This window comes from Podarcis pityusensis (assembly GCF_964106645.2).
Source record: "Podarcis pityusensis genome assembly, chromosome: 6".
Classification (NCBI taxonomy): Eukaryota; Metazoa; Chordata; class Lepidosauria; order Squamata; family Lacertidae; genus Podarcis; species Podarcis pityusensis.
This window is the reverse complement of record NC_138030.1, coordinates 35,915,082-35,939,585: the sequence shown is the minus strand read 5'-3', so window position 1 is coordinate 35,939,585 and position 24,504 is coordinate 35,915,082. Positions and strand designations below refer to the sequence as shown.

Below are 24,504 nucleotides of genomic sequence, written 5' to 3'. Positions count from 1 at the left end.
TAACCAAATTATGTGATCTATGTTTCTGCAATGGATAGTTCCCTGCCTACTGTAGGTTTAGTAACTGTGAAAATAATAAATGGATTCAAAGGTAGGTAGTATAAGACACCTAAAGTAAATCTACAAGTGTATAAATTATAGTGTGATGTAGAAACACTCATAAGAACAAGAAGCAGCTTCACCTTACAGTATAGATGTCAACCCTTCCCAACATGAAAATATCTGTCAGATTTTGGGTTTTTATATTACAATCAGTGGAATATATGGTCATCTGTTTACTGCTGTTGAGTAAAACATTTCTGAACTTCAGTTACCAACCATTTGCTGCTACTTCTATCTCACAGCTTTTCTGTAGAGAAGTGCTATTTCTTGTCAAGGTTCTGAGAACTTTATGCAACTCATCAAACTCTACAGGTAGATATAAAAACCCAAGACAAAGGTGTACTACTGTTTGGAATGGTTTACAGTGGTACCTCAGGTTGCAGACACTTCAGGTTACAGACTCCGTTAACCCAGAAATAGTACCTCGGGTTAAGAACTTTACTTCAGAATGAGAACAGAAATCGCATGGCAGCAGCACCACGGCAATGGGAGGCCCCATTAGCTAAAGTGGTACCTCAGGTTAAGAACAGTTTCAGGACCTCCAGAATGAATTAAGTTCTTAACCCAAGGTACCACTGTATTTTAAAGTAAATTGTGGTCCATCATATTTTGCTTTATGTAGCAGTGCCTTCCTGAAGGGCCTGTTGGAGTTGCCAGGAAGTTATAGTAACAGTGCAAATGTGTGCCTGAGGGAAGGATTTCAGAAAGCAGGGAAATGTGGCTGTTAACTTCAAGATCAACATATCACCTCCTCTGTTGTGTCGGTACCAATTTAGGTCTGTCTGGTCTTGTTTGAAATTATGAAACCAGGCGTTTGTGAGTTTTCCAAAGTGTTTAAACTTCCCCTAGACAGTCAACTTGTTTATCTGCAGTACAGAATGTACCTGTACATGGTATGTACATGGTATGCTGACTGTTGTAATGAGCAGTTATGCTGGGTTCAAGCTGCCACAATACCACAAAGAGCCATACTTATGCATTCATTTGGAGAAGAATCTCTAATGAGACCAGCAGTGTCTTTTCTCTCCCTGCCCTGCCTTTGACATCTTTAATGTTCTGCTGAAGAACCTAATATTTCATCTTGAACTCCAGTATGGGACTGATCCAATGAATGCAGTGAGAATTCAGCAGATGGCCTAGTTTCTTACGACATATTCAGTACATTCATACATCTTCTCTGAGCAGCTGGATCACTACTATGCCTTAAACAAATCTAAATGTGTCTTTGTTTAGATCAGCACAGAATAATACAAATCACTTGCAGAGTGGTAATGGATGTGGAGCATTTTGCATGCAATAGTCTCTTAAGCATACAGAAACTTTGAGATAGATATATCATAATTTCAAGATGCTGGCTTGCTGTAATTTATTTTTTGACTATTTGATGGAATAAGGTGATTAGTTGGACTCAAAATGTGTAAGAAAACCGAATTTGGGTAATATGCTTTCAAGTGATTGGTTTCGTAGTGACTTCTAATAGATGGGGCTTCAAATTTATTAGGTAGGATGACTCCTAGTGATTCCAGCATGAGTGAATGCCTTGAAATTTTGTCAGAGAGTGTCTGTATGTAGGATGTGGTTTTGCCACACTCTATGTAGTATTTCAAACATTAATTTTAAGTTTAAAATTGTAGGGCTTTAGAATGGTTCTCAGTGGGATATTTAGCTATATAGTCTAAATGCCAAGTTTGGTTAATGAGCCCTCTCATTATCCTAGTTAAATGGGTTGTTACTTGGTTGCTAGTGCTGCTGTATTAAAAGTTGTGTTGTTCCCAGGCCATCTGGGTGTGCATATGTTTGTGAGCCCAGGGGAAACGGTGAAGGATTGCTGATTTGCAAAGTAATTATGCTGGCCATAAAAAAGGAGAAGTGTTGGGTGGGTGTGTTTTTTAAAGGAGCTTCCAGACTGAGACCTTGGAAACTTCAAACTTGTATGTCATAAGTTTTTTATGGCTTTATAAAAGTATGCTTGCTGGCTGCTCAAAAACAGTATCTAGCTTAATGTTCTCTCTCTCTCTCTCCAGGTGTTCAAGATGAATCTGGACAAACTCAGCAAACCTGAACTACTGACACTATTTAGCATTCTTGAAGGGGAACTAGAAGCCCGAGATGTTGTCATAGAAGCCTTGAAGGTAAGCTATAAATTACTGGAAGAGCTGCTATGCAAGAGTGCTGCTGCAGGTGCTATCCTCATTTTCTACCCAAAGATATATTGTTCGCTAGCAATGGTTTATATACTGTTCAATAGTTTATTAGCAGTCTTGGACCTCAAATGCTATGTAGCCACTTATATATTGGCATTTCATGTCCAAATTGATAACAGGTACAGAAAGTGCTATGGTTAAACACCTGGATTATTAGAAATTCAAGCACATCATTTTTAAATCAGAATTGTTCTCATTTCATCACAGAAGAATAGTGCAACTTGAAGATCCTGTTCTAACTGTCATGTTTCAGCATGTTGTTCTTAAAAATGGCCTGGTGAACAGCAGCTGTAGGAGTCTCAACAGGCAGAAGCAGCAATACAGATATTTCCTCTGAATACCTAACTATCCTCGCTGGCTTCTATCAGTCCTCTTCTGAGGCCGCCTCTGCAGTACAATATTTGTACAGGGTTAAAGTCTGTTGCTAGGAGACATATTGGCATGATTTGGTTCTCAATAGACGTTATCCGCCTAGTATTTTTAAGTGTTTTCATTGCATTTAATTTATGCTTACCCCTTTTTTGCATTTTCGGTTGGCGGTGATGAAAACAAAGCTTGCTTGGTAAATGTATGTATTTGCTTAACTACTTAAAGAATAAGCAAGAAGAATAAACCACCACAATTTTTTGTCTGTTGGTGTTTTCTGCACGTTTCCGAGCACAATTCAAAGTGTTGGTGCTGACCTTTAAAGCCCTAAACCAGGCATAGGCAAATTCTGGCCCTCCAGATGTTTTGGAACTACAATTCCCACCATCCCTAGCTAACAGGACCAGTGGTCAGGGATGATGGGAATTGTAGTCCCAAAACATCTGAAGGGCTAGAGTTTGCCTATGACTGCCCTAAACGGCCTAAACCCTGTATACCTGAAGGAGTGTCTCCACCCCCATCATTCAGCCCAGACACTGAGGTCCAGTGCCGAGGGCCTTCTGGCGGTTCCCTCGCTGTGAGGGAACTAGGCAGAGAGCCTTCTCGGTAGTGGCACCCTCCCTGTGGAACTCCCTCCCATTAGATGTCAAAGAAATAAACAACTATCTGACATTTAGAAGACCCCTGAAGGCAGCTCTGTTTAGGGAAGTTTTTAATGACTGATGTTTTAATGTATTTTTAACCTTCCTTGGAAGCCGCCCAGAGTGGCTGGGGAAACCCAGCCAGATGGACAGGGTATAAATAATAAATAATAATAATTACATAACTTTATAAGGAACTTTTTAAGCCTAGCTATTCTGAGCATAATGTCTAGGCAAGAGGAGAGGAGAGGTGGCGAAAATACAACTTGTATAAAATGGCATTGTTCTTAGTGAAACGGTGTGGCAATCAATCATATAAGGTCATTCCTCTTAGCTTTTCATTCAGTCTGAAGGTGCCTGTTATGTAAAAGTTAGAGACAAATAAGCATGGGTTGGAGCATGTGAAGACAAATGATGTCCTGGGTAGACTTGTGCATGGCTATTAATGAGTAAGAACATAGATTACCTTAGTATATTTTATTAGTATTTATAATTTTATTATTGTTTCACAACATTTATATCCTGTTTGATTGTAATAAAACTAATAAGCCATTTACAAAAATTAAAATTAAAACATTAAAATCATCAATAAAAGACAGTTAAACAATTCTTAAGAAAGTTAAATCAGCTGTAAGCAAAAAGAGACCAAAGCACATGTCTGCATTCTACATATCTGGGTAGGCTTGCCAAAAAATTGTTTTAAAACAAAAAGTTTTAAGCAGCTGCCAGATAGAGCACAGCAATGGGGCCTGCCTGTTGTCAACAGGTAGGGAGTTCCACTAGATACCTCCCACATTAAACTGTATGAATTGAGCAGTGTGCCAGATGGAGTCACCCAGGCAAGGGCAAAATCTGTAATGAATGTTTTAGTGCTGCCTAAAAGCTAAAAGAGAGCTACTGCTACTGCTGTAAGACTGTTCTACCTCAATATCTTCTATGGCCAGTGTAAAAACATGTGATTGTTTAAAGGAATTTAAAGACAATTAACACCCAATAAAAGCAACCAGGGATCGAATTTGCAGAACATTTGCTGCAACATCCACTGCTGCTATGCTGTTTGATCCTGGGTTCTTCTGGGGTGCTGCAGCTGGATCTTTCTGTCTGCCAGCCTCATGGAATCTGTAAACAAACAAACCCACTCAGGGAATCAAGTTGTTGGGGGGGGGGAATCTCCTTTCCACTGCCTTTACCTGCTGTGAATTGTTGCAAGTCCCCACTTGTCTGTATTAAAATTAATTAGAAGGCATTTGAATGAGTAGTCTGGGCACTTGCTGTTGCCACAGCAAGTTGCATGAGAGATCAAATCAAAACACAGATCAGCAAAACAAATATCAGTTTTGCTAAAAGTCTCACAAACATGTAAAGAAAGAAAACAAGTTGCCATCTCTGAAAACCTGTCTAGTCGCTTTGAAACCTGTAAGTGCTCTGGCTTCTCTTAATCCACCCTGTACCCCCACTGCACACCAACCCACCACTGTCACTGCCAGAGGTACAGGAATGTCATAGAATTATCATAAATATTTGAAGTACTTGGCAGTTAAAACTCTCAGCCTATAAAGCCTAGAAAAAGAAGGGGCTTCATGCTTTTGGTGGGAAGGGATACAAAGATGTATGGAGGCATTACCAATGCAGAAGGAAGAGGGGATGCTCTGGTGCTTATCTATCTATCTATCTATCTATCTATCTATCTATCATCTATCTATCTATCTCTCATCTCCCGCCCATCTGGCTGGGTTTCCCCAGCCACTCTAGTGGCTTCCAACAGAATATTAAAAACACGATAAAACGTCAAACATTAAAAACTTCCCTAAAAGGACTGCCTTCAGATGTCGTCTAAAAGTCAGATAGTTGTTTATTTCCTTGACATCTGATGGGAGGGCGTTCCACAGGGCGGGCGCCACCACCGAGAAGGCCTTCTGCCTGGTTCCCTGTAGCTTTGCTTCTCGCAGTGAGTGAACCACCAGAAGGCCCTCGGAGCTGGACCTCAGTGCCTGGGCTGAACGATGCGGGTGGAGACACTCCTTCAGATCTTCTCTTCGAGCTCCCTTTCTGCCTTTCCATTTTTTAACATAGGCAATTGGTGTGCATATGGCAGCTGTAGTCTATAGACTACAGACTTGGCTGTCTGAGTTACACCTGAGTTGACTCCTCATCTTGTTCCAAACAGAACAAGAAAGGGAGATAAGTCATTCTCCTTTCCTGTTCCACATATTAGGAAGAGGAAAATCAGATGCTTACTGCTTATCCTGCTCTGAATACTGAGGGATAAAAGCTGAATGTATGCACAAACATTTTTTTAAAAAAGTAAGCCTGTTTTAATAAAACCATTTAATAATGCTGTCTTGTCTCTTTTCTCTTGGGAGACATTCAGATATGGTTCCAGTTTCAGGTTTTTCATGTGGTATAGACTAAACTGATTTCATTTCTGCAAAATATGTGCAATACTTCCTCATTAGACAATGATTTCTGGTTCTGTCTGAGCTGGCTGCCTTTAAAATAAAAAAAGGATGCTTTATTCTCCTTTTACTTGGCTTCTTCCTCTTTTTGTTTTTTTATGCTTTTTTATTTACCACTTTCTTATTACTGTTTCTGAGGAATGAATCCAGTATTTTAGTGACTTTACTAAAGCTTTATCTAGTACATGCAAGCAAAACCAACGTGTCTTCCCATTTGGTAATTTTGGAAAAGGAAGGAAATGGGCCTCTTTCTGCAGCCAACTATGGGGAAGTCCATGTGCTCATCCTTTTCAAAATCTGTGCCAAGATACTACTTCTAATCACAAATGACACTGGCTTATATCCAACAGAAGCCTGTGAAATGACTTCTGAGGAAGGAGAATTTCCTGCCCCCATTGCTGCAGCCCTCAGAATCCCCTGAAAAGTGTCTCCTGAGGGTGTTATCCTTTTGGGTGAATTGCTTTACAGACTAAGTAAGAACTCCCATTCTTACACTTTAGGATAATAGATTTGGCATTTCGTACCAACTTATGTATATGGTTATGCATCAATGCTAGCTGAGAACAAAAGGAGTTATTCACCTGCTATGCATGTATGAGAAATTCAGTTTGCATTTAAAGGTGAACTTACCTAGGACACTTTCCTTAAGATGCAAACTAAAACAGACATCCTTTGAAATTTGCACTTCTCTGAATTTTGCAATGCAGTTCTCCTGCCCAGTAGAACTGTGTGCAAAAATGCATACATTAGGGAAAACAACATTAAAATGAATTATATTTTGGGAAACTGCTTTGCAAAAATGTGTTTATGTTAAAATTACACACAAATAAGTGTATATTAGTAGAAATTCAGTGATGAATTTTCAACAACTTGTTAAATTAAAAAAAACAAAAAACTGACATGGATATGGGAAGAACTGAACTTATGATTGAGAACCTGAGAGCAACTGACAGATTCACCCGTCCCTGCCACCTGCACTAACTTGAACAATAAGCTGGGCATTATGCTTTCTCAAGTGGCAAACTATACAAATACTGCAAGATAATGAAAAATTGCTCATTTAAATTGAAGCTCATTTGGGGGAAACCTGTCTTGTTTTACTTCACCTTTGTGATTAATTCCTGCATCATTGCAAATTTCTTTGCACATGAATTTAATTAGCGTTTGTCTAGATGAAGAATTTACAAAAAGAGAGAGAGAGAACTATTTCAAGCTATACAGTGTTTGAAAGATGTACGTTCCAAGGAACTGGACAAAAATAATTGAAATAGTACACAGTGGGATAGCTGAACTTTTGACTGATGGTATAGGAAAGAGGAAAATTGATGAGAGTAACATTAGCGTTTCAGCCTTGAGGAACAGTCTTAATTATGTAACAAGAAGATTATTTGCCTTGAGCTTTTTCATGAAGAAAGGAGAGGAATAAAAATAAAATCTTGAAGTGAATTAAGCAATGATAGACCATAGATTACCTAGTTGAGCGTGGTTTTCTTTTCAGAAACTAGGATGAATGTTTTAATGATTGGAACTGCAGTCGGGATTACTTACCAGGATAGCTAGGAGTCATGCACAGAAGAGTGGAGACAATATTTAGCTGATTCCTGAAAGCTGAACAGGATTTGAACAGCAGGTGATTGTGTGTGTGTGTGTGTATGTGTGTGTAAAAATTAGTCAGGATCTTTGAAACTTACTCTGCAAGGTATGTTTATGTTAGAAATCAGTATTGGCTCATATTGCAGCCCATTTTCCGCTAGTAGAAACATACTGCAAAGTAAACCAGAGAATGCTGAAATTAGCTAGTATGGCTTTGGAATTCAAATGCTACTGGACTAACCGTGCAGATTTGGGCTTGGACTATAGCCAAAAGCTGTTTGTGCTTGCCAATGAGACCTTGGGCACACACAAGACTCAAGAAGGAAAATGATTCTTTTCCTTTACTTCATGCTCAGCTCTGAAGAAGGAAAATCCTGCACAAGTCCTCCTTGCTACTCCTGCTCACATCTGTATAGCATGGCATAGGCCAAACTAACTGTGTGAATGCAATTGAGTGTTTGTTTGTTTGTTTGTTTGTTTGTTTGCTTGCTTGTTTGTTACACAAATAGCAGCCTTATAGGGGGATGCAAAGGGGAGTTTAATTCCCTCTCTACCTCCTATGGTCCCAACAACAAAATTTGTGAAGCTTCTGTTTGCATCTCAAGAGAAGCTTTCATAGGCTTCAGTATCACAGATCAAAGGTGCAGCAGTAATCTACTGTTGCAAAGGTTGTGCACCACCCCCAATCTCTGCCAAGTGGTAGCAAGATTCCAGGTACTCTCTCAGAGTTGTTTCTGTTGGGAAAATCAAGGCACAGTGGAGGCTAGTGGTTTATTTTACACATGTTTACACCTGTCTTCAGTGGAAGGGGTGCAGAACATCACATCCTTAGAGTGTCTCTCACTGCTCTCATAGCTCCAGCAAGCTTTTTCTATGGCATCATGCTACTCATCATCACCTTGACAGCCTCCCAAATCTCCTATCTCTGTCCACTCCCTGAGCAGAGGGGAAGGATCACTTTTTGCATTGCCAATTGCCCTTAATAGCCCAATACCTGAGTCCTCATTGTTGCTCAGTGGTTCTGTATTTTGCTAGCCTGGCCAGGCTGGTTTGCATAAGCAAAGCCAGGAATTTCTTGTTCTGGTACAGTTCTTCAGCTTGTATTTTCCCCTTGCATCCCAAATAGTATCTAAATACTACTGTTTGTTAATTTCTACCATCCACTAACAGGCCCCAGTGCCCTAGATCTATGATACTACTAATAATATAGAATTTGAGAAGGGGAAAGAATTAGAATTTGTTATGAGAGCCAGAAAATTTCAGAGGAGTTCTGTGTTAAGAAATACAACTTAGAAAACTTCCCCATAAAATGTAAACATATTTTTTGCTATTAAAGACTCCATTTACCTGGGTAGTACGTTCATGGTAATCTAAAGTCATTGGGTGCAAATTTCATTCTGCAGAGGTGGTAAAGTGTAGACAAAGGGCCACACCTTACAGTGCTGCCCCGCAAGACAAATGCCTCGCAAGACGAAAAACTCGCTAGACGAAAAGGTTTTGCGTTTTTTTGAGCTGCTTCGCAAGACGAATTTCCCTATGGGCTTGCTTCGCAAGACGAAAAACGAAAACGTCTTGCAAGTTTGTTTCCTTTTTCTTAACACCGTTAATACAGTTGCGACTTGACTTCGAGGAGCAACTCATAGAACGCGGTGTGGTAGCCTTTTTTGAGGTTTTTGAAGACTTTGGTGATTTTTGAAGCTTTTCCAAAACTTCTTTTGCAGCCATTTGGTAAGTTAAACTTTTAAAACTTTTTTGGGGGGGTTTTGGATTTTGGGTTGGGGTGTTTGGAATTCAGGGACTTGGTGTTGGGGAGGGGTTTGCAAGAATCTGGAAGCTTGTGTTTTTTTTCTGCATTTTTATGATTTTCTGTGACCATTGGGCCACTCTGCTGTTTTTTTAAAAAAATTCTGGATTTGAATTTCTGTGTGGTGGGTGGCTGGGGGAACAGTTGAGGAGGGGTTTGCAAGAATCTGGAAGCTTGTGTGGTTTATTTCTGCATTTTTATGATTTTCTGTGACCATTGGGCCACTCTGCTGTTTTTTTTTAAAAAAAAATCTGGATTTGAATTTCTGTGTGGTGGGTGGCTGGGGGAACAGTTGAGGAGGGGTTTGCAAGAATCTGGAAGCCTGTGTGGTTTTTTTCTGCATTTTTATGATTTTCTGTGACCATTGGGCCACTCTGCTGTTTTTTTAAAAAAATTCTGGATTTGAATTTCTGTGTGGTGGGTGGCTGGGGGAACAGTTGAGGAGGGGTTTGCAAGAATCTGGAAGCTTGTGTGGTTTATTTCTGCATTTTTATGATTTTCTGTGACCATTGGGCCACTCTGCTGTTTTTTTGAAAAAAAATATCTGGATTTGAATTTCTGTGTGGTGGGTGGCTGGGGGAACAGTTGAGGAGGGGGTTCTTCAGCAAGAAGCAAAGAGTGGAAGAGGAACCTTCTTCGAGTTGTCCCCCAGAGTCTTAGAAAATGTACTGTACACTTTGTTGATTTTTAAATGTTTTTCTGTCATGTTTAGAAACTTAATTTATTGTTCCTTCAATTTTTGAAATGCTCTTTACAGTATGTGTGACTTTAAAGAGCACTTAATAAACTCTTGTTGTACCAAATTTGGCTTTGTTTGGACTTTTTTTGACCATAGGAACGCATTAATTGAATTTCAATGCATTCCTATGGGATTTCGTGCTTCGCAAGACGAAAAATTCGCTAGACGAAAAAACTCGCAGAATGAATTAATTTTGTCTTGCGAGGCACCACTGTATTCTTGTATATAAAACAGATTGATCACTTGATTGAAAAGTGGCATGATTAACCAAATAAGCTTCGTGTGTCTGTGTTTTCTTTTAATACACTGGCAACTTTTAGCCATTATTATATAGAACATCATTTTGATTTGGAGCTTCTGCAGACTAGAGATAAGAGGGTTCAGTCTTTTATCAAGTTTCTGGCTGACAGATTACTTGCATTAATCTACTCACATTCTCTCTCTACCCCCATGCTATGACCTCAGTCTGTGTTTATTTTCAAACGTCTGTCTCTAGGAGAGAAAAAGCTAGCAATAAGGAAGTTCAGGATTGCATGGTATGCTATTTAAAGAAGATGCATTTTCTGTGATCTAGAAGAGGCACTGAATTGTAAACCTCCCTGTGATCTCTGGATGAAGGGTGTTATAGAAATTTAATAGTAGTAGTAAGTACTGTAGTAGTAATGATGATGGTGAAAGCAGCTTGAGAAATGTAGGATCTTATAGCCAGTGCTTTTTTTTCTGGGGGTATGCAGGGGTATGCATACCCCTAAACATTTTGTGAATCTTTTTACTTTTGTCCATTTACTGTATTTATTTTTCCCAGTTTGAACTATAAAATGGTGATTTTCTTGAGTTACCATGAGAGTACCCCTAAACATTTTTTTAAGAAAAAAAAGCACTGTTTATAGCATAGTGAAGCCAGGTATTTAAGCAACTTACATGTATGATGTTATAAAGGGACAAGAAACACAGCGGATGGTGTAACTCTGTTTCTTTGCTTCAGAAATACTGATAGCAACTAAACATTTTTAATTTTTAAAAAAATAATTTTTATTGAATTTTCAAATTGTAACAAGATTTAATTAAGATTTGTGGAAAATTTGTTAATTGAACAATTTATATATCCAGTTTTCTCCCCTCCCCCCCCCCTTTGGACCCATTGGCAGGTTTTGACTAAACTTTCACAACTATATAAGAGGTAATACCAGCAGGATATAGAATTTGTTGAAAAATCAATACAGAAATACGGGGGCAACTAAACATTTTTTAATAGATCTAGAGGATGTGTAGTAGATCAGGAGGAAACATTCTGTTAAGCCCTTGTAAAAAGACCATCCAATAAATGTTAAAAACCCTGTGGGAAGTATTCTCCAAAGGCAGTATGGAAATAATAATTAAAGTGTCTTCCTTTCAAAGTGTTGCAGTGAACAACTCTTAATTCAATACAGTGGTACCTCTAGCTATGAACCTAATTCGTTTCAAGGGTCTGTTGTTAACCTGAAACTGTTCTTAACCAGAGGCGTGCTTTCGCTAATGGGGCCTCTTGCTGCCGTTGCATCACCGGCACACAATTTCCGTTCTCATCCTGGGGCAAAGTTCTCAACTCAAGGTAACTCTTCCAGGTTAGCGGAGTTTGTAACCTGAAGCGTTTATAACCTGAGGCATTTGTAACTCGAGGTACCACTGTACTAGCAAAGTGCCCTATACTCAGTGGCATCTTTCCATATCTGTGTTCTTGCTCCTTGCCCTGCTCATTACTGCAGCTGCTACTTGCCCATGCCTCCATCGAGTCCTTTTTCCTTCACTCGGGAAACAGTGTTGGCGCTGATGCTGGAGGTCTAAGCAGTTCTCTTCTCTCAGGAAAATGTCCTCTAGAGTAAATAATGCAAGTGTTCAAGGCAACTCCCTTTGTCTCTTCAGCTATTTTCCTTTTTGCAAGCAAACTTAATAATGGCTCATTACTCTCATTCAGACTCAACAAGTTTGTCAGTGCTGACTTCCCTATCAGTGTGGCAGCAAGGAAATGGGAAGTTTTCACTTTGGTTTTAGATTAACTACCACTTGCCATATCTTCCAAATCTGAACAAACTGGTTTTCTTGCAGGCATTTTGATCTCTACATAGCAATATAATGGAAAATACTATAATTGACCAATAATTTAAAAAATGCATAATCGTTCTTTCTTTAAAAAAAATAATCCTCTCAAATGAGTCAACGTCTCATGATCTGTCTGTTTCCTGTTTTCCTAATCTCATCAGGCTTTAAAGATTTGTCCTCCCGGATAAATTACTCCATATTGGGGAAAGAACTGTCTTTTAGGATTTCCTGCTTTGTGGTTGTAGTTTTTTAAAACTCATAGCAACCCATGAATTGAACAGTTTTTTGAAGTAAACAATTGTTCCATTTCTGGAGAAATATAAAATTGAACACACATACAAACAGTTATTTCTACTTCCCACTCGTTCCAGAAGAGTGGCTATTCACAAGTCTATTTTATATATTGGTATTTTGAGATTGCTTTAATCTAAGGTTGCTTTAAAGGCTTCTGTGAAAACATAGCTATGGTTTTCTTCTTGAGAAAAATACATTCTATGGTCCCTGTCCAAAACGCTTACAAACTGGGAAGTCTCTTCATTTCTTCAGAATCTCAGTGAAAATGTTTTCTTACATATTTATTTAAATTCTATTACATATCCCACCTTTGAGGCTACCAGGGAACCCAAGGTGGTGTGCGTGTGGTTTTCAGGCAATCACTTCAGGAAGGTGGTGACCTCATGAGCTTTCAGACCATATCCTGAAACACGCTTAAATCATTCCTTACTAATAGTGGCTCATTCTGTTTTAACAAGTGAAATAGATCCAGCAACAAAATGTTACAGATTGTAAAGGGGACATTATTGCCTTCTATACAAATAGCTTGCTTTTCCTGTAGTTTTAACTGCTGTATGTTGTTGCACAGAGACTCAGCAGAGCTGTAGCTTTATAGAGCTACCGTTTAAAATTAAAGTCTTTATTGAAGCTGAAAGGGCTACTTTACTTAACTTGGTATGGCTTCAACATGTGTTTGTGGTCATGGAGACCCCCAGATGTGCAAGCATAGCCATCATTTAATACAGCTACGGTATTAGTGTTGCAGGAGACAAGATCACTTTGCCACAAGAAAGTTTTTAATGTGTGATATTTTAGTGTATTTTTGGTTTCTGTGGAAGCCGCCCAGAGTGGCTGGGGAAACCCAGCCAGATGGGCGGGGTACAAATAAATTATTATTATTATTATTATTATTATTATTATTATTGCTTGGATAACTGCTCTTGTCTGAAGAAATAGCTTTGCCCTGTTCATTAGGTTTACAGTAGTCAAAACAGGTCAGGCTTGGTCAAAATGACATTGTGAGCTGCACTGGGAGGAAGCAAATGCTATTGGTTCTGTGCTGTTCGTAAGAACAGATTTTCACGAGACAAATAGCGACATGAATTAATTTTTTGGCTGCTTTTGTATAAATTAATCAGGGATTCCATGTAGGATTAATGCTTCTGCATACTTCAGCCCTCATGAAGATGAATATATGATGGATCAGCAGTCTAAACTTCAGAATGGTATTAAATTTACTGAACAATTAAATTTATTGAAAATGCACCACTCTTTCATTTAGCATTTGTGTGGACTGAGATTAGGCAAGCATCATTCTGCTTCTTGAATTTCCTGGAGTATTTTTCCTCTCCGGTTACAAAAGCCATTCATGAAATGCCATGTTGTTCTGTGCTCAGTAATTCTGAATGAGTATCAGTGTTCCCATCCCAGTGTGGGAAAGCAGAGTTGTCTGTAGTTCGGAACATGTGATTCAGCTGGTAAACTGGGAGTTGTTTTGTGTGTAGAGAGCTTTTATGGGTATTGAACAAGGAAAGAGATTCTGAAATAAATTTCCCAGAACAGTCTGAAAGCAAAGTATTTCCATCAGCCTCAAGACTGAAGGCTGCTTCACTGTTACTTTGTTTAACAAGAACTTTATAGACCCACACTGTGTATCTACTACAGCTAAAATGCTAGAAGTGGAACTGTTCCTTGCTCCTATGTCAAGCGTGTGCCAGTAAATGAAATGTGTGGAGCAACCTTGAGTTGAAACAATGTCAGCAGCATGGTATTGTTGAGTTAAGCTGCAAGTGAAGTAAAAGACAATCCACTGATTATCTTGTATTTGGAGTTGGGAGAGCAAAAGTTGACCTGTCAAATACGCCTTGACATCAATAAGCGTTTGTGTAAGTGACACTCTACCTTTATGTTTGTGTCATCAGATAGCAGGAGTGGGACATAGCAGGAGTGGGACATTCCCCCTAGGGAAATATTGCCTATACTTATTGGCAGTATCTCTCCAGGGTTTTAGCCAGGGTTTTAGCCCTACCTGGAGATATAGGGAATTAAACCAGGGATTTTCTGCATGCAAAACAAATGTTCCAATACTTAGGAACATGGAGAAGTGGGGTGGTGGTGAGGTGGTGGTTCTGTGCACTTGTGCACAAAGCTGTTTCCTCTTCTCTCCTCCTTGTTCCCTACACTAAGCTCAAAGTGCTCAAACCCAGCTGCTCTGCCCTTTAGCTCCCTACCCCTGCCAGTCTAGAGTGTTTGCGAATAAAGAGTGAAGAAGAAACCTCCTCCCTAGCCTGTTTGTCAAGTTGTTTGAACCCTATTCACAAAGGAAACTTAATACTTTTCTGAACCAAATCCTGGAATCCTGACAAATTATCCAATCTGCTTTACTATGGTGGTGTTTTTTTTTTTGTAATAGATCCAAGTGAGTGTATTTGTAATCTGTAGGCCAGTGTTGGCAACAATGGAAAAGGAAGCAGCTGTATAACCAGCAACTGCCTGACCTTGATGTATTCATCAGCCACCATAAGCAAACACAAAGGGGTCATGGGGCTGTGCATGTACTTTGGTTCTTTAGTTCAAAGGGTTCCTTTTGTGTTGATCTTGGGAATTTCTTTTTTGGCACTAATTAAAATACCACAGACCTCTGCATTTTGAAACTGGGCTTCCTTTTCCTGCAAATGGTTTCCTGCAGGGAAAAGTGAGGATGTAAATGGATGGCTGTAGTTAATGATGGTTGAGATCATGGTGAGAGGAAAGGATAGTAGTCAGTTTCTGCTCTTGTAATATCTTGTAATAAGATATTAATTCCAATGCCACATAGCATATTGCATTAACCCCCATGCATCCCTATCCATTGTGGTCTATGTCAGAAGTACGAAGCCACCCTAAAGATTACTCAGTAAGCAGTACTTTAAAAACAACCCACTACTTAATCTTAACATTAAATCCCCATGCCTCTTAAGTGAATAGATTCTGTATAGAGAAGCATGCACCCCATTAGATTAATTTATCACCACACTAACAGGTAGTTTATTGCCATAAAGAGAGGCTGTTGGGTAGGCAAGTGCTGACCTCAGCTTCTTCCCTTCCTCTTCTGAAGTGGCTCAGGAAGAGAACCCCCATGCTTTCTTTGTTTACTGCAACACTACCCTTCATAGCGCATAGGAAGCTGCCCAAATCAGGCACATTGGATCTCCAGGATTTCAGGTGGAATTTTCTCCCAGCCCTATTGGAAGATACCAGAGATTGAACCAGACACCTTCCACATGCAGAGCAGATGTTCTACCCCTGAGCTACAGCCTTTCCATGGCCCCTGCTTCTTTCAAGGCTGCTTTCTTGCCTTCTCACTTCCTTCGCTTGGTAGCCTCCTCTCTTCAGCCCCATTCCATCAATCCCAATGGAAGGAACCTCCCATTTCTCAGGTTCTCTTGTTGTTGTAAGTTGTTGTTGTACAGTAGTAAGGCAGTGCTATAATAAGTAGCTCTCATGCTGTTTTCCCCCCTCCCAGGTCCTTCACAGTCACTCATTCCACTCACAACCAGCCAGTTGTGCTGGTTTTTGCACTCCTGCCTGTCCAGTATTTCATGACTCCTGTTTCCATGAGGTGACAGGATTTTATCCTGAATTTTATTTCTATTTTCCCCCTCTGGTAGCTAATAACATTAAAAACTTAATCATATGTTTCAGGCCCGGCGCAGAGATACTTTCATTGAAGAGCGCTATGGACAATACTACATTAATAATCCATTTACAGCTCTTCAGAGAGATTTTGAAGCACTGAATGAAGAGAATCGTGATGATAAGCAGCCTGTTTGTACCAATCCCTTGTCCATCCTGAAGGTAGTGATGAAGCATTGCAAGAATATGCAAGAAAAAATGTTGTTCCAACTAGCTGCAGCAGAGAGCAGGCACAGAAAGGTGGGTTCCAAGACCTTTGTACTTTGATCAAAGGAATAAAATTCTTCCTGCTTAGCATTTGGTATTGCAGAGCAGTTTAACACTACATGTTGAACCACATTTTCTCCCTCTTGATGTGACACTTTCAGTGTGTGACATTCATGGTTTTGCACATTTCCCAGTCTCAGCCTTGTAGTTTAGCTGATTAAAATAGCATTGCAGTGCTAACATTCTTTTTATGAAGCTCCCAACAAGCACACTTCAATTAGTAAAGCACAAATACGTTGCTGTTTGGTTTTTGTTTTTAATTGATGCTGCTATTGGAATGTAGAAAACTTTTCAAAACTGACCAAAGTCTTGTTATCATCCAGCGTCTCCTTTCCCTGTTGTGCTGGATGTTCAGTTAACCCATTTTAGCGCTTTGACCTTAAAGTTTCTGCCCCCATAAGATGATAATTATCAATCTCTGGTTGCAGTTTGATCATAGGCAGCTTTAAATCTGCAGATATGTGCTTTTCCAATAATTACAAATATCCTAGAAAAACAGCTGCTGACAATTCTGAAAGGAAGCAACCACTTCCTTTTAGAACATTAACAAACTAGAACCTCTTTTGTTCAGTTATTGCCCTGCATTTTGGTCATTTCCCCAAGTTCATAATTTAGAAAGATGCAGATCAATCTTTTCCTTCCTCTCCAAATGGTCTTGAGTTGTAGACTAGCATGCCCTATTGTATGTTAATATATCTGTCCCAATCCTATAAAAAGAGTTGTCCAAATTGATTTGATTTACACCAGTTACACAGTTTCATAAACTCCAGAGCAAGCATGGGGGCTTGGGAGAAGCAGAAGCTTACACATTTTATCTCTTTTGCCATGGTCTAATTTCTAGTTGAGGAAGACCCATAAACTTGCATGTAGAAATGCCTGTTGTGCTGAAAAATGGGAAAAGAAAAATTGAGTGCTCTCCAGTTACTGGAAGAACAATATTGGCAGCAGTTGGATCTAGTTACAGCTGCCAGAGACATGAGACAACATGGATCACTCCACTGGTTCAGCTGGAAACCAAGTGCTGTTTGGCTCCTCTTGGTTCTACTGAGAACTTGCTCTCACTCTCTCAGACTCAATTCCACCTGGTCATGAAGTATTTTCTGTACCTGTGAAGAATTAGCATCTGAATTTGTTTGTTTACCTGTTCCTTCTCTGTTCTACCATGAAGTGACACTTTAGGGTTGTTCAGAAGCCTTATGCTACTAGGTAAAGGTCAAAGATTCTGTATGTCTGTATTTTTGTGTGTTTTGCTTGAAATGTTGCTTTAGGCAGAAAGGGGCCTGGCCTGTACATCTGGATACATTTGTAATTGTTGCTGTATTTAAAGGTGATTGATGGTGTTCTTCTTCTGGTCTGAAAGGTAATCTTGGATCTTGAGGAAGAGAGGCGGCGGCATGCCCAAGATACTGCTGAAGGAGATGATGTCACATACATGCTGGAAAAGGAACGAGAGCGGCTCGCACAACAGGTATGCCTTCTCACTAGTTAGTCAGCTCTTGGAGAGGAATGATTAATTGCTGCTTAGCACAGAAAACATGCCTTGTATGGGTGGGGAAACTGATGGCTAGCATTGGTATTTGTGTATTTGAGAGCTTCATTCTCCACCGCCAGGGAGAGACTAGACTTACTAGAGTGAGATTTTTGTCCAGTGTGTGAAAGTAGCCTGCAGATGCAAGAGATGTAATAACATTTGAGCATAAAAGGAAATCATGTCTCTAAGAAGAGGTTTATTTCCAATGCACATTGCAAGTCGCAGCAGGGAGACTCTAAATGGGACTGCAGTGGGAACCCCATGCCTGCAGTTTGGCACTGGGACTTTCTTCCATTGCCATGCCACTAGTTTCCTCACCCACACAAGGCAAATAGTAGATGCACAATGGAACTGGTGTGTGTAAGGGTTGGGGAATGGATGGGAGAGAACATGTGGGTAACCACAATTTATTTATTTTTTTGCTCCATACTTGCACACCATAGGTATGAGACCCTTGCCATGATTATGGCTGAGGGAATGTGGCTATCAGTTGGTAAGTAAAGGTAAAGGGACCCCTGACCATTAGGTCCAGTCATGGTCGACTCTGAGGTTGCGGTGCTCATCTCGCTTTATTCACCTAGGGAGCCAGCGTACAGCTTCCACGTCATGTGGCCAGCATGACTAAGCTGCTTCTGGCGAACCAGAGCAGCGCACGGAAACACCATTTACCTTCCTGCCAGAGCGGTACCTATTTATCTACTTGCACTTTGACATGCTTTTGAACTGCTAGGTTGGCAGGAGCAGGGACCAAGCAACGGGAGCTCACCCCGTCGCTGGGATTCGAACCGCCGACCTTCCGATCGGCAAGTCCTAGGCTCTGTGGTTTAACCCACAGCGCCACCTGTGTCCCTTTTATCAGTTGGGGGGGTGGAATAAAAGGTCCCCACCCCTAATCTACATTATGTTGACTTTACATCTTATGGTTAATGTTTGTACTCCTTAATCTGGTTATTTTCTGTGCACACATTGAGCTGGGAGTGCAGACTGCTCATGAAACTTAATTTTTATCTACAGTGATCCTTATATCCATCCACTCACTAACTGATATGACTGCCTTTGGGAATCTTTGTGTGTACGGAGTGTGCACAAAACTATTTTTTACTTACTTCCCCCCTCTGAGCTTCTTTACCTTCCTTTCTATAGCTGGAATTTGAGAAGTCGCAGGCGAAGAAGTTTGAGAAAGAGCAGAAGAAGCTATTGGGCCAGTTGGAGGAGGAGCATGACCGCCAGCAGCAGCTTTCTGCCATGCTTGTGTTGGAGTGCAAGAAAGCCACAGCCAAAGCTGCAGAGGAAGGACAGAAGCTTGGGGAGCTGAGGCTGAAGCTAGCTGAGGAAAGAAGCAAAGTAAGCCACTTGGAGGGAGAGCTAGCAGCCCAGAAGAAGAGAGGCTTGCAAATGGAGGCACGAGTGGAGAAGCAGCTGTCCGAGTTTGACACTGAACGGGAGCAGCTGAGGGCCAAGCTGGATCGGGAAGAGAATCACACCAAGGCCCTGAAGGAAGAAGTAGAGAATCTGAAGACAACTCTAAAAGAATTAGAGGCCTCCTATAAAACTGGGAGAGGCAAAGTAGAGCACACGCCACCAAAGGTCTCAAAGGTATCCACAGCAACTGCCACAGAGGGCTCAAGTAGGTCAGTCACTTGCCAGACAGAAAGCCCCTGGACAGAGAGCCTCAGCCAGGGAAGTACTATTCGACGGGCACCTATATTATCACCTATCTCTGCCACTGCTTCCCACTCTTATACCAAGGCAAATGGGCACTGTGATGCTCATGTACAAGCAAGTATGGAGCCAGCTCTGCCCAAGGATGAGTCGATTGGACCAACAGCTGAGAGGGCCACAGAAATTAGCAGCTCCCCAGCGAGAACAGTTTCCCTTTCGCCTTCAACCCCACCAGTCCCTTCCAGTGGGATATTCTTTTCTCTGAGCAACACAGCTTCTTCATCTCTGACACCCTCCCCATGCTCCTCCCCAGTGATGACTAAACGTTTGGTTGGAGCATCAGTCAGCAGCCCCAGCTACCAATCTTCGTACCAAGTGGGGATCAACCAGCGCTTCCATGCGGCACGTCACAAATTCCAATCCCAATCTGATCAAGATCACCAGCCAAGCGGTCTCCAAAGTCCTCCATCTAGGGATCTGTCACCCACCCTGGTGGATAATTCTGCCGCAAAGCAGATTGCCCGTAATACAGTCACTCAGGTTCTCTCCAGGTTCACCAGCCAGCAGGGTCCCATCAAGCCAGTTTCTCCCAACAGCTCCCCCTTTGGCACAGACTACCGAAGCCTGGCCACTCCCCTGAGCCCCAAAAGTGAGTGTGGCCCAGGCAAGGTCTCTGGCCCATTGAGTCCACTGTCACCTGGAATTAAATCACCGACCATACCCAGAGGAGAAAGAGGGAACCCTCCACCAATTCCTCCCAAGAAACCTGGACTGACTCCTTCTCCAGCCAGTCCCACTCCACCAACTAAAACCTCCTCTCAGGCATCTTCTCTGGGTTCTCCTATGGACTTGGCAAGTAACTGCTCAAGCAATCCTGTTGTAGCCAATGGGAAAGAAATTGAGATCTTATTGCCAACCAGCAGCTAGCTTCCAAAAGTGTTGCATTCCAAGTGTTTGCCATTCCTGGAGCTGAAACAGCTGCTACACTGTCTTATCCACTTTACGTTATTTATTATTTGGCTAGTAACAATATCTATTTGTATAGCACGTTTAGTGTACTTTTCCTTTTGATTTATAGTATATAGAAAATAACACAACCTGTGTACAAACCTTTAAACACTAGATCTTCAAGGTGTCTTAACGGCAGCAGGCCCATCGAACGAACAGAGAAGCAGTTGATTTCCTGTGCTGGGAGCTGACCAGTGGACTATGACAATGAAGCAGTTGCTTTTAAATTATGCAGCAAAATACACTCCATGCAAACTTCCATTCCAGACAGACATTTCCTAAGAAGTGCCTGAGCTTAAGCTGCACTGCAGCCATGCATGTGTTTCTCTGCAAAACCAGAAGTGATTGTCCAATTGAAGCAAGCACAGATTCCTCTCTGAATCATGAATGTTGAAATAACCACTATACTTAATCCTTTCCAGTAGTTCTGTTATCAGCAGAGGCCGGCCAATTGTTTCCCTCTTAGGAATCAAGTCAGTTAATGTCGCTGCATTGTCAGGCACATTTGGCCTTAATAGGGAGCTTTGTACATCCTGAGCTTTTTCTATGTGACCATGTAAGCATAAAATAAAAGGGGAGGGGGGCTTTAAGCAATCAGGGTGCCATTTTCCCCCAGTCAAGTACTCATTTCTTTTTATATGTAGAGAGAGAAAATAGGTGAGATTAAATCTGGAAGTGTTCCACTAGTTTTTAAAAAATATTTTTCACATATTTTGCTGTTTTGTATGTAGAACCTCTGAGAGCAGAATCTTCTGTGATAATGATCTTAACATTACTTGAAATGAGAAGTGGTTAGTCAGTTCTATGTATGTTTTAGCACTGGAAAGATAGGGATCCGTGCTAGATGATTCAAAGCAATAACGTTGGGTTGTATCCAGCTAAGTTTTTCTCAAAGTAAACCCATGGAAATTAATGATGCTTGCAAAAGTCATCCCTCCCTGGGAAGAGTATAGCATTTTCAAAAGTTGTGTGTGCTGCAAGGAGAAAAGGAAATTTCTCCATCATCTACACAAACACAAACTATTTCTTTTTCTCTCAAGATCCTCAGGGAGCCAGAAACATTGTGTGGTGCTGGTGACTTGCAGTTCTTACTCTGCCCACCAGCCGCTCTGGTCACACTGACATCTGGACCTCTGCAAAGGTCCCTCCCTGGTGGGGAGGTTGTCTTCTCCTGCACCGGACACGAGGTCTTGATGCTGCTTCAAGACTCCACTATCTCCTACTCTAAACTATTTCTAAGCTATATTGAAGTATTTTAGCAAAGTGACTGATATTTCTGAGACTAGGAGGCCATACCACTTGACTATATACCTCTTAAATTTTGATCAGAGTACCGTAATTTCAGTTGGCTGCCCCTACACTAACAGTACTCCAGAATGTCTTATAGACAACTAGGAAAGCACACAAACAGTTCATTTGTGCAGTGCAAGTTTCTGAATATGGTCTGTGCAGCTGCATACTGGGTGAATGGTTTCTTATTGGTATCTCTGTGAATCATGAACTATAAGGGTATTGTAGCAGCCCCTAAAATCTTTCCTTGGAATTAGACTAACTTGTATCTTGATATGATAGAGATTTATAGATAATAATATTATTAGGAAAATGCACAGAGTATTGTAGTCTACAGTGGATGGTGGGAAGGGAGAAGGCAAGAGGAGATTTATATTTTTGCCAGTAGTCTGTCTTCAGAGATTAAGCTAAACACAACTATTAAACTATTAAAATGTTCCCAGCTAATCCAGTAAGACATCTAGTGTTAGTATTGTAGGTTTTCTATAGACCTGAGTGTATGCAGGAAAAACAACAACATGTTTATTCTTCTCAGAATCCTGTATCGCTGGAGAAGTTCCTGGATAATAATGATGATAATATATTTTAATGAAGTCAAAACTGCATAATCTAGTATTATCATTAACACTGGTATATTTGTAAAGTCAAATGTGTGAAGCACAGTCTTTTTACCATTTTTATAACTGGCAGCATTAAACACCTCAAACGTTCACACTATCAACAAAGGGTTATATTTTTATTATGTGAATATTGTGCAAGAACATGTTTGAGAAGTAGGTTGGGCTGCTTGTATCATGAAATGTTTATAACTGGATAGCCATGAAGCATTTGCTAGCAATTTGTAGGCATTTTGTTAGCTGTAGTATGTCTGAAACACATATATAAAAATGTGCAAATGCTTCCAGTAGCTGGCAATAGCAGGGGCAAAGCTTTTAAAACAAAAATAAGAAACTCCCTACTACTTGGTAGGAATGCTGCCAGTATTTGACACCACTTTTGTCCTTAGCTTCTGGGCAGTTTAGTCTTTACTCTTCAGAGTTCTTCTATACCAACATCCATGCCAACCATTGCCATGCAACATAACATTATGATGTGATGGCACCTCTCCAGCCAGCTTTTGGGTAGGGAACCACACCTCTTCATTTCCGCTGCACCTTCTGATTCCTCAGTCTTGCATCATGCAGCAGTGAGCCAGCACCCTTGGGAAATATGTATGCATTTGTAAGAGGGTGCATTAGGTGCATACCTTAAAGATTATCTGCAACTTTGGTACATCTGAGATTGCAACCAATGACACAAATTTCTGTAAAGAACTTTTTGTGCTTAGGTGCCAGCACTTGGCAGAGGATATGGGCACTTGGTCAGCTCATTTCCACCTATTTGATCACACTTCTGCATATAACCTGATTCTTTTTCCACTTCTGGGGGTGGAGTCAGACTTTGCATAAGGCAAAGTCCTCTCCCTGGTCTGGAATGTTGCAAAACAATCCGTACAACATCAAAAGCCTGTTAAGGTTCCACCCACCACTTTCTACCATCCAGCGCTCAAATCTATGAAGGTATTAATCTCACCTATGGCAATCTACTTAACCCAGCCCATTTTCTAGAGCTATGACTCCAAGGAGCCTTAGAGCAACTCTGCAACCTGCTTTGAAACTACGGGAATAGAAGCAAAGAGACGATTGCCGACAGAGCATCTGTATGCTGCTGCTTTATTTTGTTTTGTCTCTTGCAGCTCACATACAAGAATTTTTTTCTTCACAGACAATTACTCAAGAGAAAGGGAGAGGGGGAGTTTTGTCCAAAGTCTTCTTTCCTTACACTAAGAAGAAAACAGTGTCTGCACTCTCCTGGAAGTCAGAGTCTGAGACTTTGAACTAATTCTTTTTTACTGGAGGATGGGACAAGTTAAAAATATATTTATGACTAGGAAAATTCCAGTCTTCTGACTCTTTCTTAGACTTCTTGCACTATGACCATGGGATGATGTGGTTAGAGTGTCAGACTTGGAGAACCTGCGTTCAAATCCCTATTTGGTCTTGAAACTCACTGGATAACTGGCTGAGAATATGTAACTCATCCAAACTTACATCAGAGGGTTGTTGGGAAGATAAAATTAGCAGAGGTTACTTCCTACTGCAGTTACTCTCTTCATTGTTAGAGCAGAGTCTTGATTTGTGCAGCAACTTGTCTGCAGCTCTGAGAGCCATAATTTTCCAGTCCAGGAGTGTTCAAAAATAATTCTCTTATGCCACCTTGTGTTGTGAATAATGCATGCTTCTCTGTTGTCTCTGGCAGACATATATTCTTGCAACTATTAAAATGAGGGGATTGAAAGGCACGCTTGGATTTAGGCTTATCTCTTGAATGTTATTTCTCCAGGTGACTGGTATTTTTCTTAATTCAGTAGAATTTCCACCTCAGTAGGTCCTTTCCCCCCCTATAGAGCTACCAACATAAGATTACAGCATTTGGGACTTTTTAGTTTAAAGAAATGGCGAGGAAGCAGTAACTGGATTGAAGTTTTTCAACTTCTATAGACAAAGTGGTTAGAGAAAAGTTATTTTCCTTCTCTCATAACACTAGAACCCATGGACATTCAGTGAAGTTGATTATGATGAATACAGACTGCATAGGCATAGACTTGACATAAACACACTCAAAATATTCATTGCACATTCTGAGCAGCTAGAAAATTTGCAGGTTGAAACGCAAGTTTACTAAAATACAAGTTGCCTGACTGCACTGGAGGAATTAGGTTACAGCTCCCCAAACAAGCAAAGAAGCAATGGGTTTTAGCAATGAGGCACAGCA

The 24,504-nt window shown here is 40.7% G+C and overlaps 1 protein-coding gene across 2 annotated transcripts in view; it reads left to right on the top strand.

Moving 5' to 3' along the window:
* Nucleotides 1–23,625, top strand: part of CTTNBP2NL (CTTNBP2 N-terminal like) — a 30,195-nt gene extending 6,570 nt beyond the window's left edge. For both annotated transcript variants that reach the window (XM_081009847.1, XM_081009846.1), the window contains exons 2-5: nucleotides 2,127–2,234; nucleotides 15,942–16,172; nucleotides 17,560–17,667; nucleotides 18,874–23,625. In XM_081009847.1, coding sequence (XP_080865973.1) covers nucleotides 2,136–2,234; nucleotides 15,942–16,172; nucleotides 17,560–17,667; nucleotides 18,874–20,319 — 1,884 coding nt within the window. In that variant the 5' untranslated portion in view covers nucleotides 2,127–2,135 and the 3' untranslated portion in view covers nucleotides 20,320–23,625. The remainder of the gene's footprint in view (nucleotides 1–2,126; nucleotides 2,235–15,941; nucleotides 16,173–17,559; nucleotides 17,668–18,873) is intronic.
* Nucleotides 23,626–24,504: the final 879 nt, after the last annotated feature.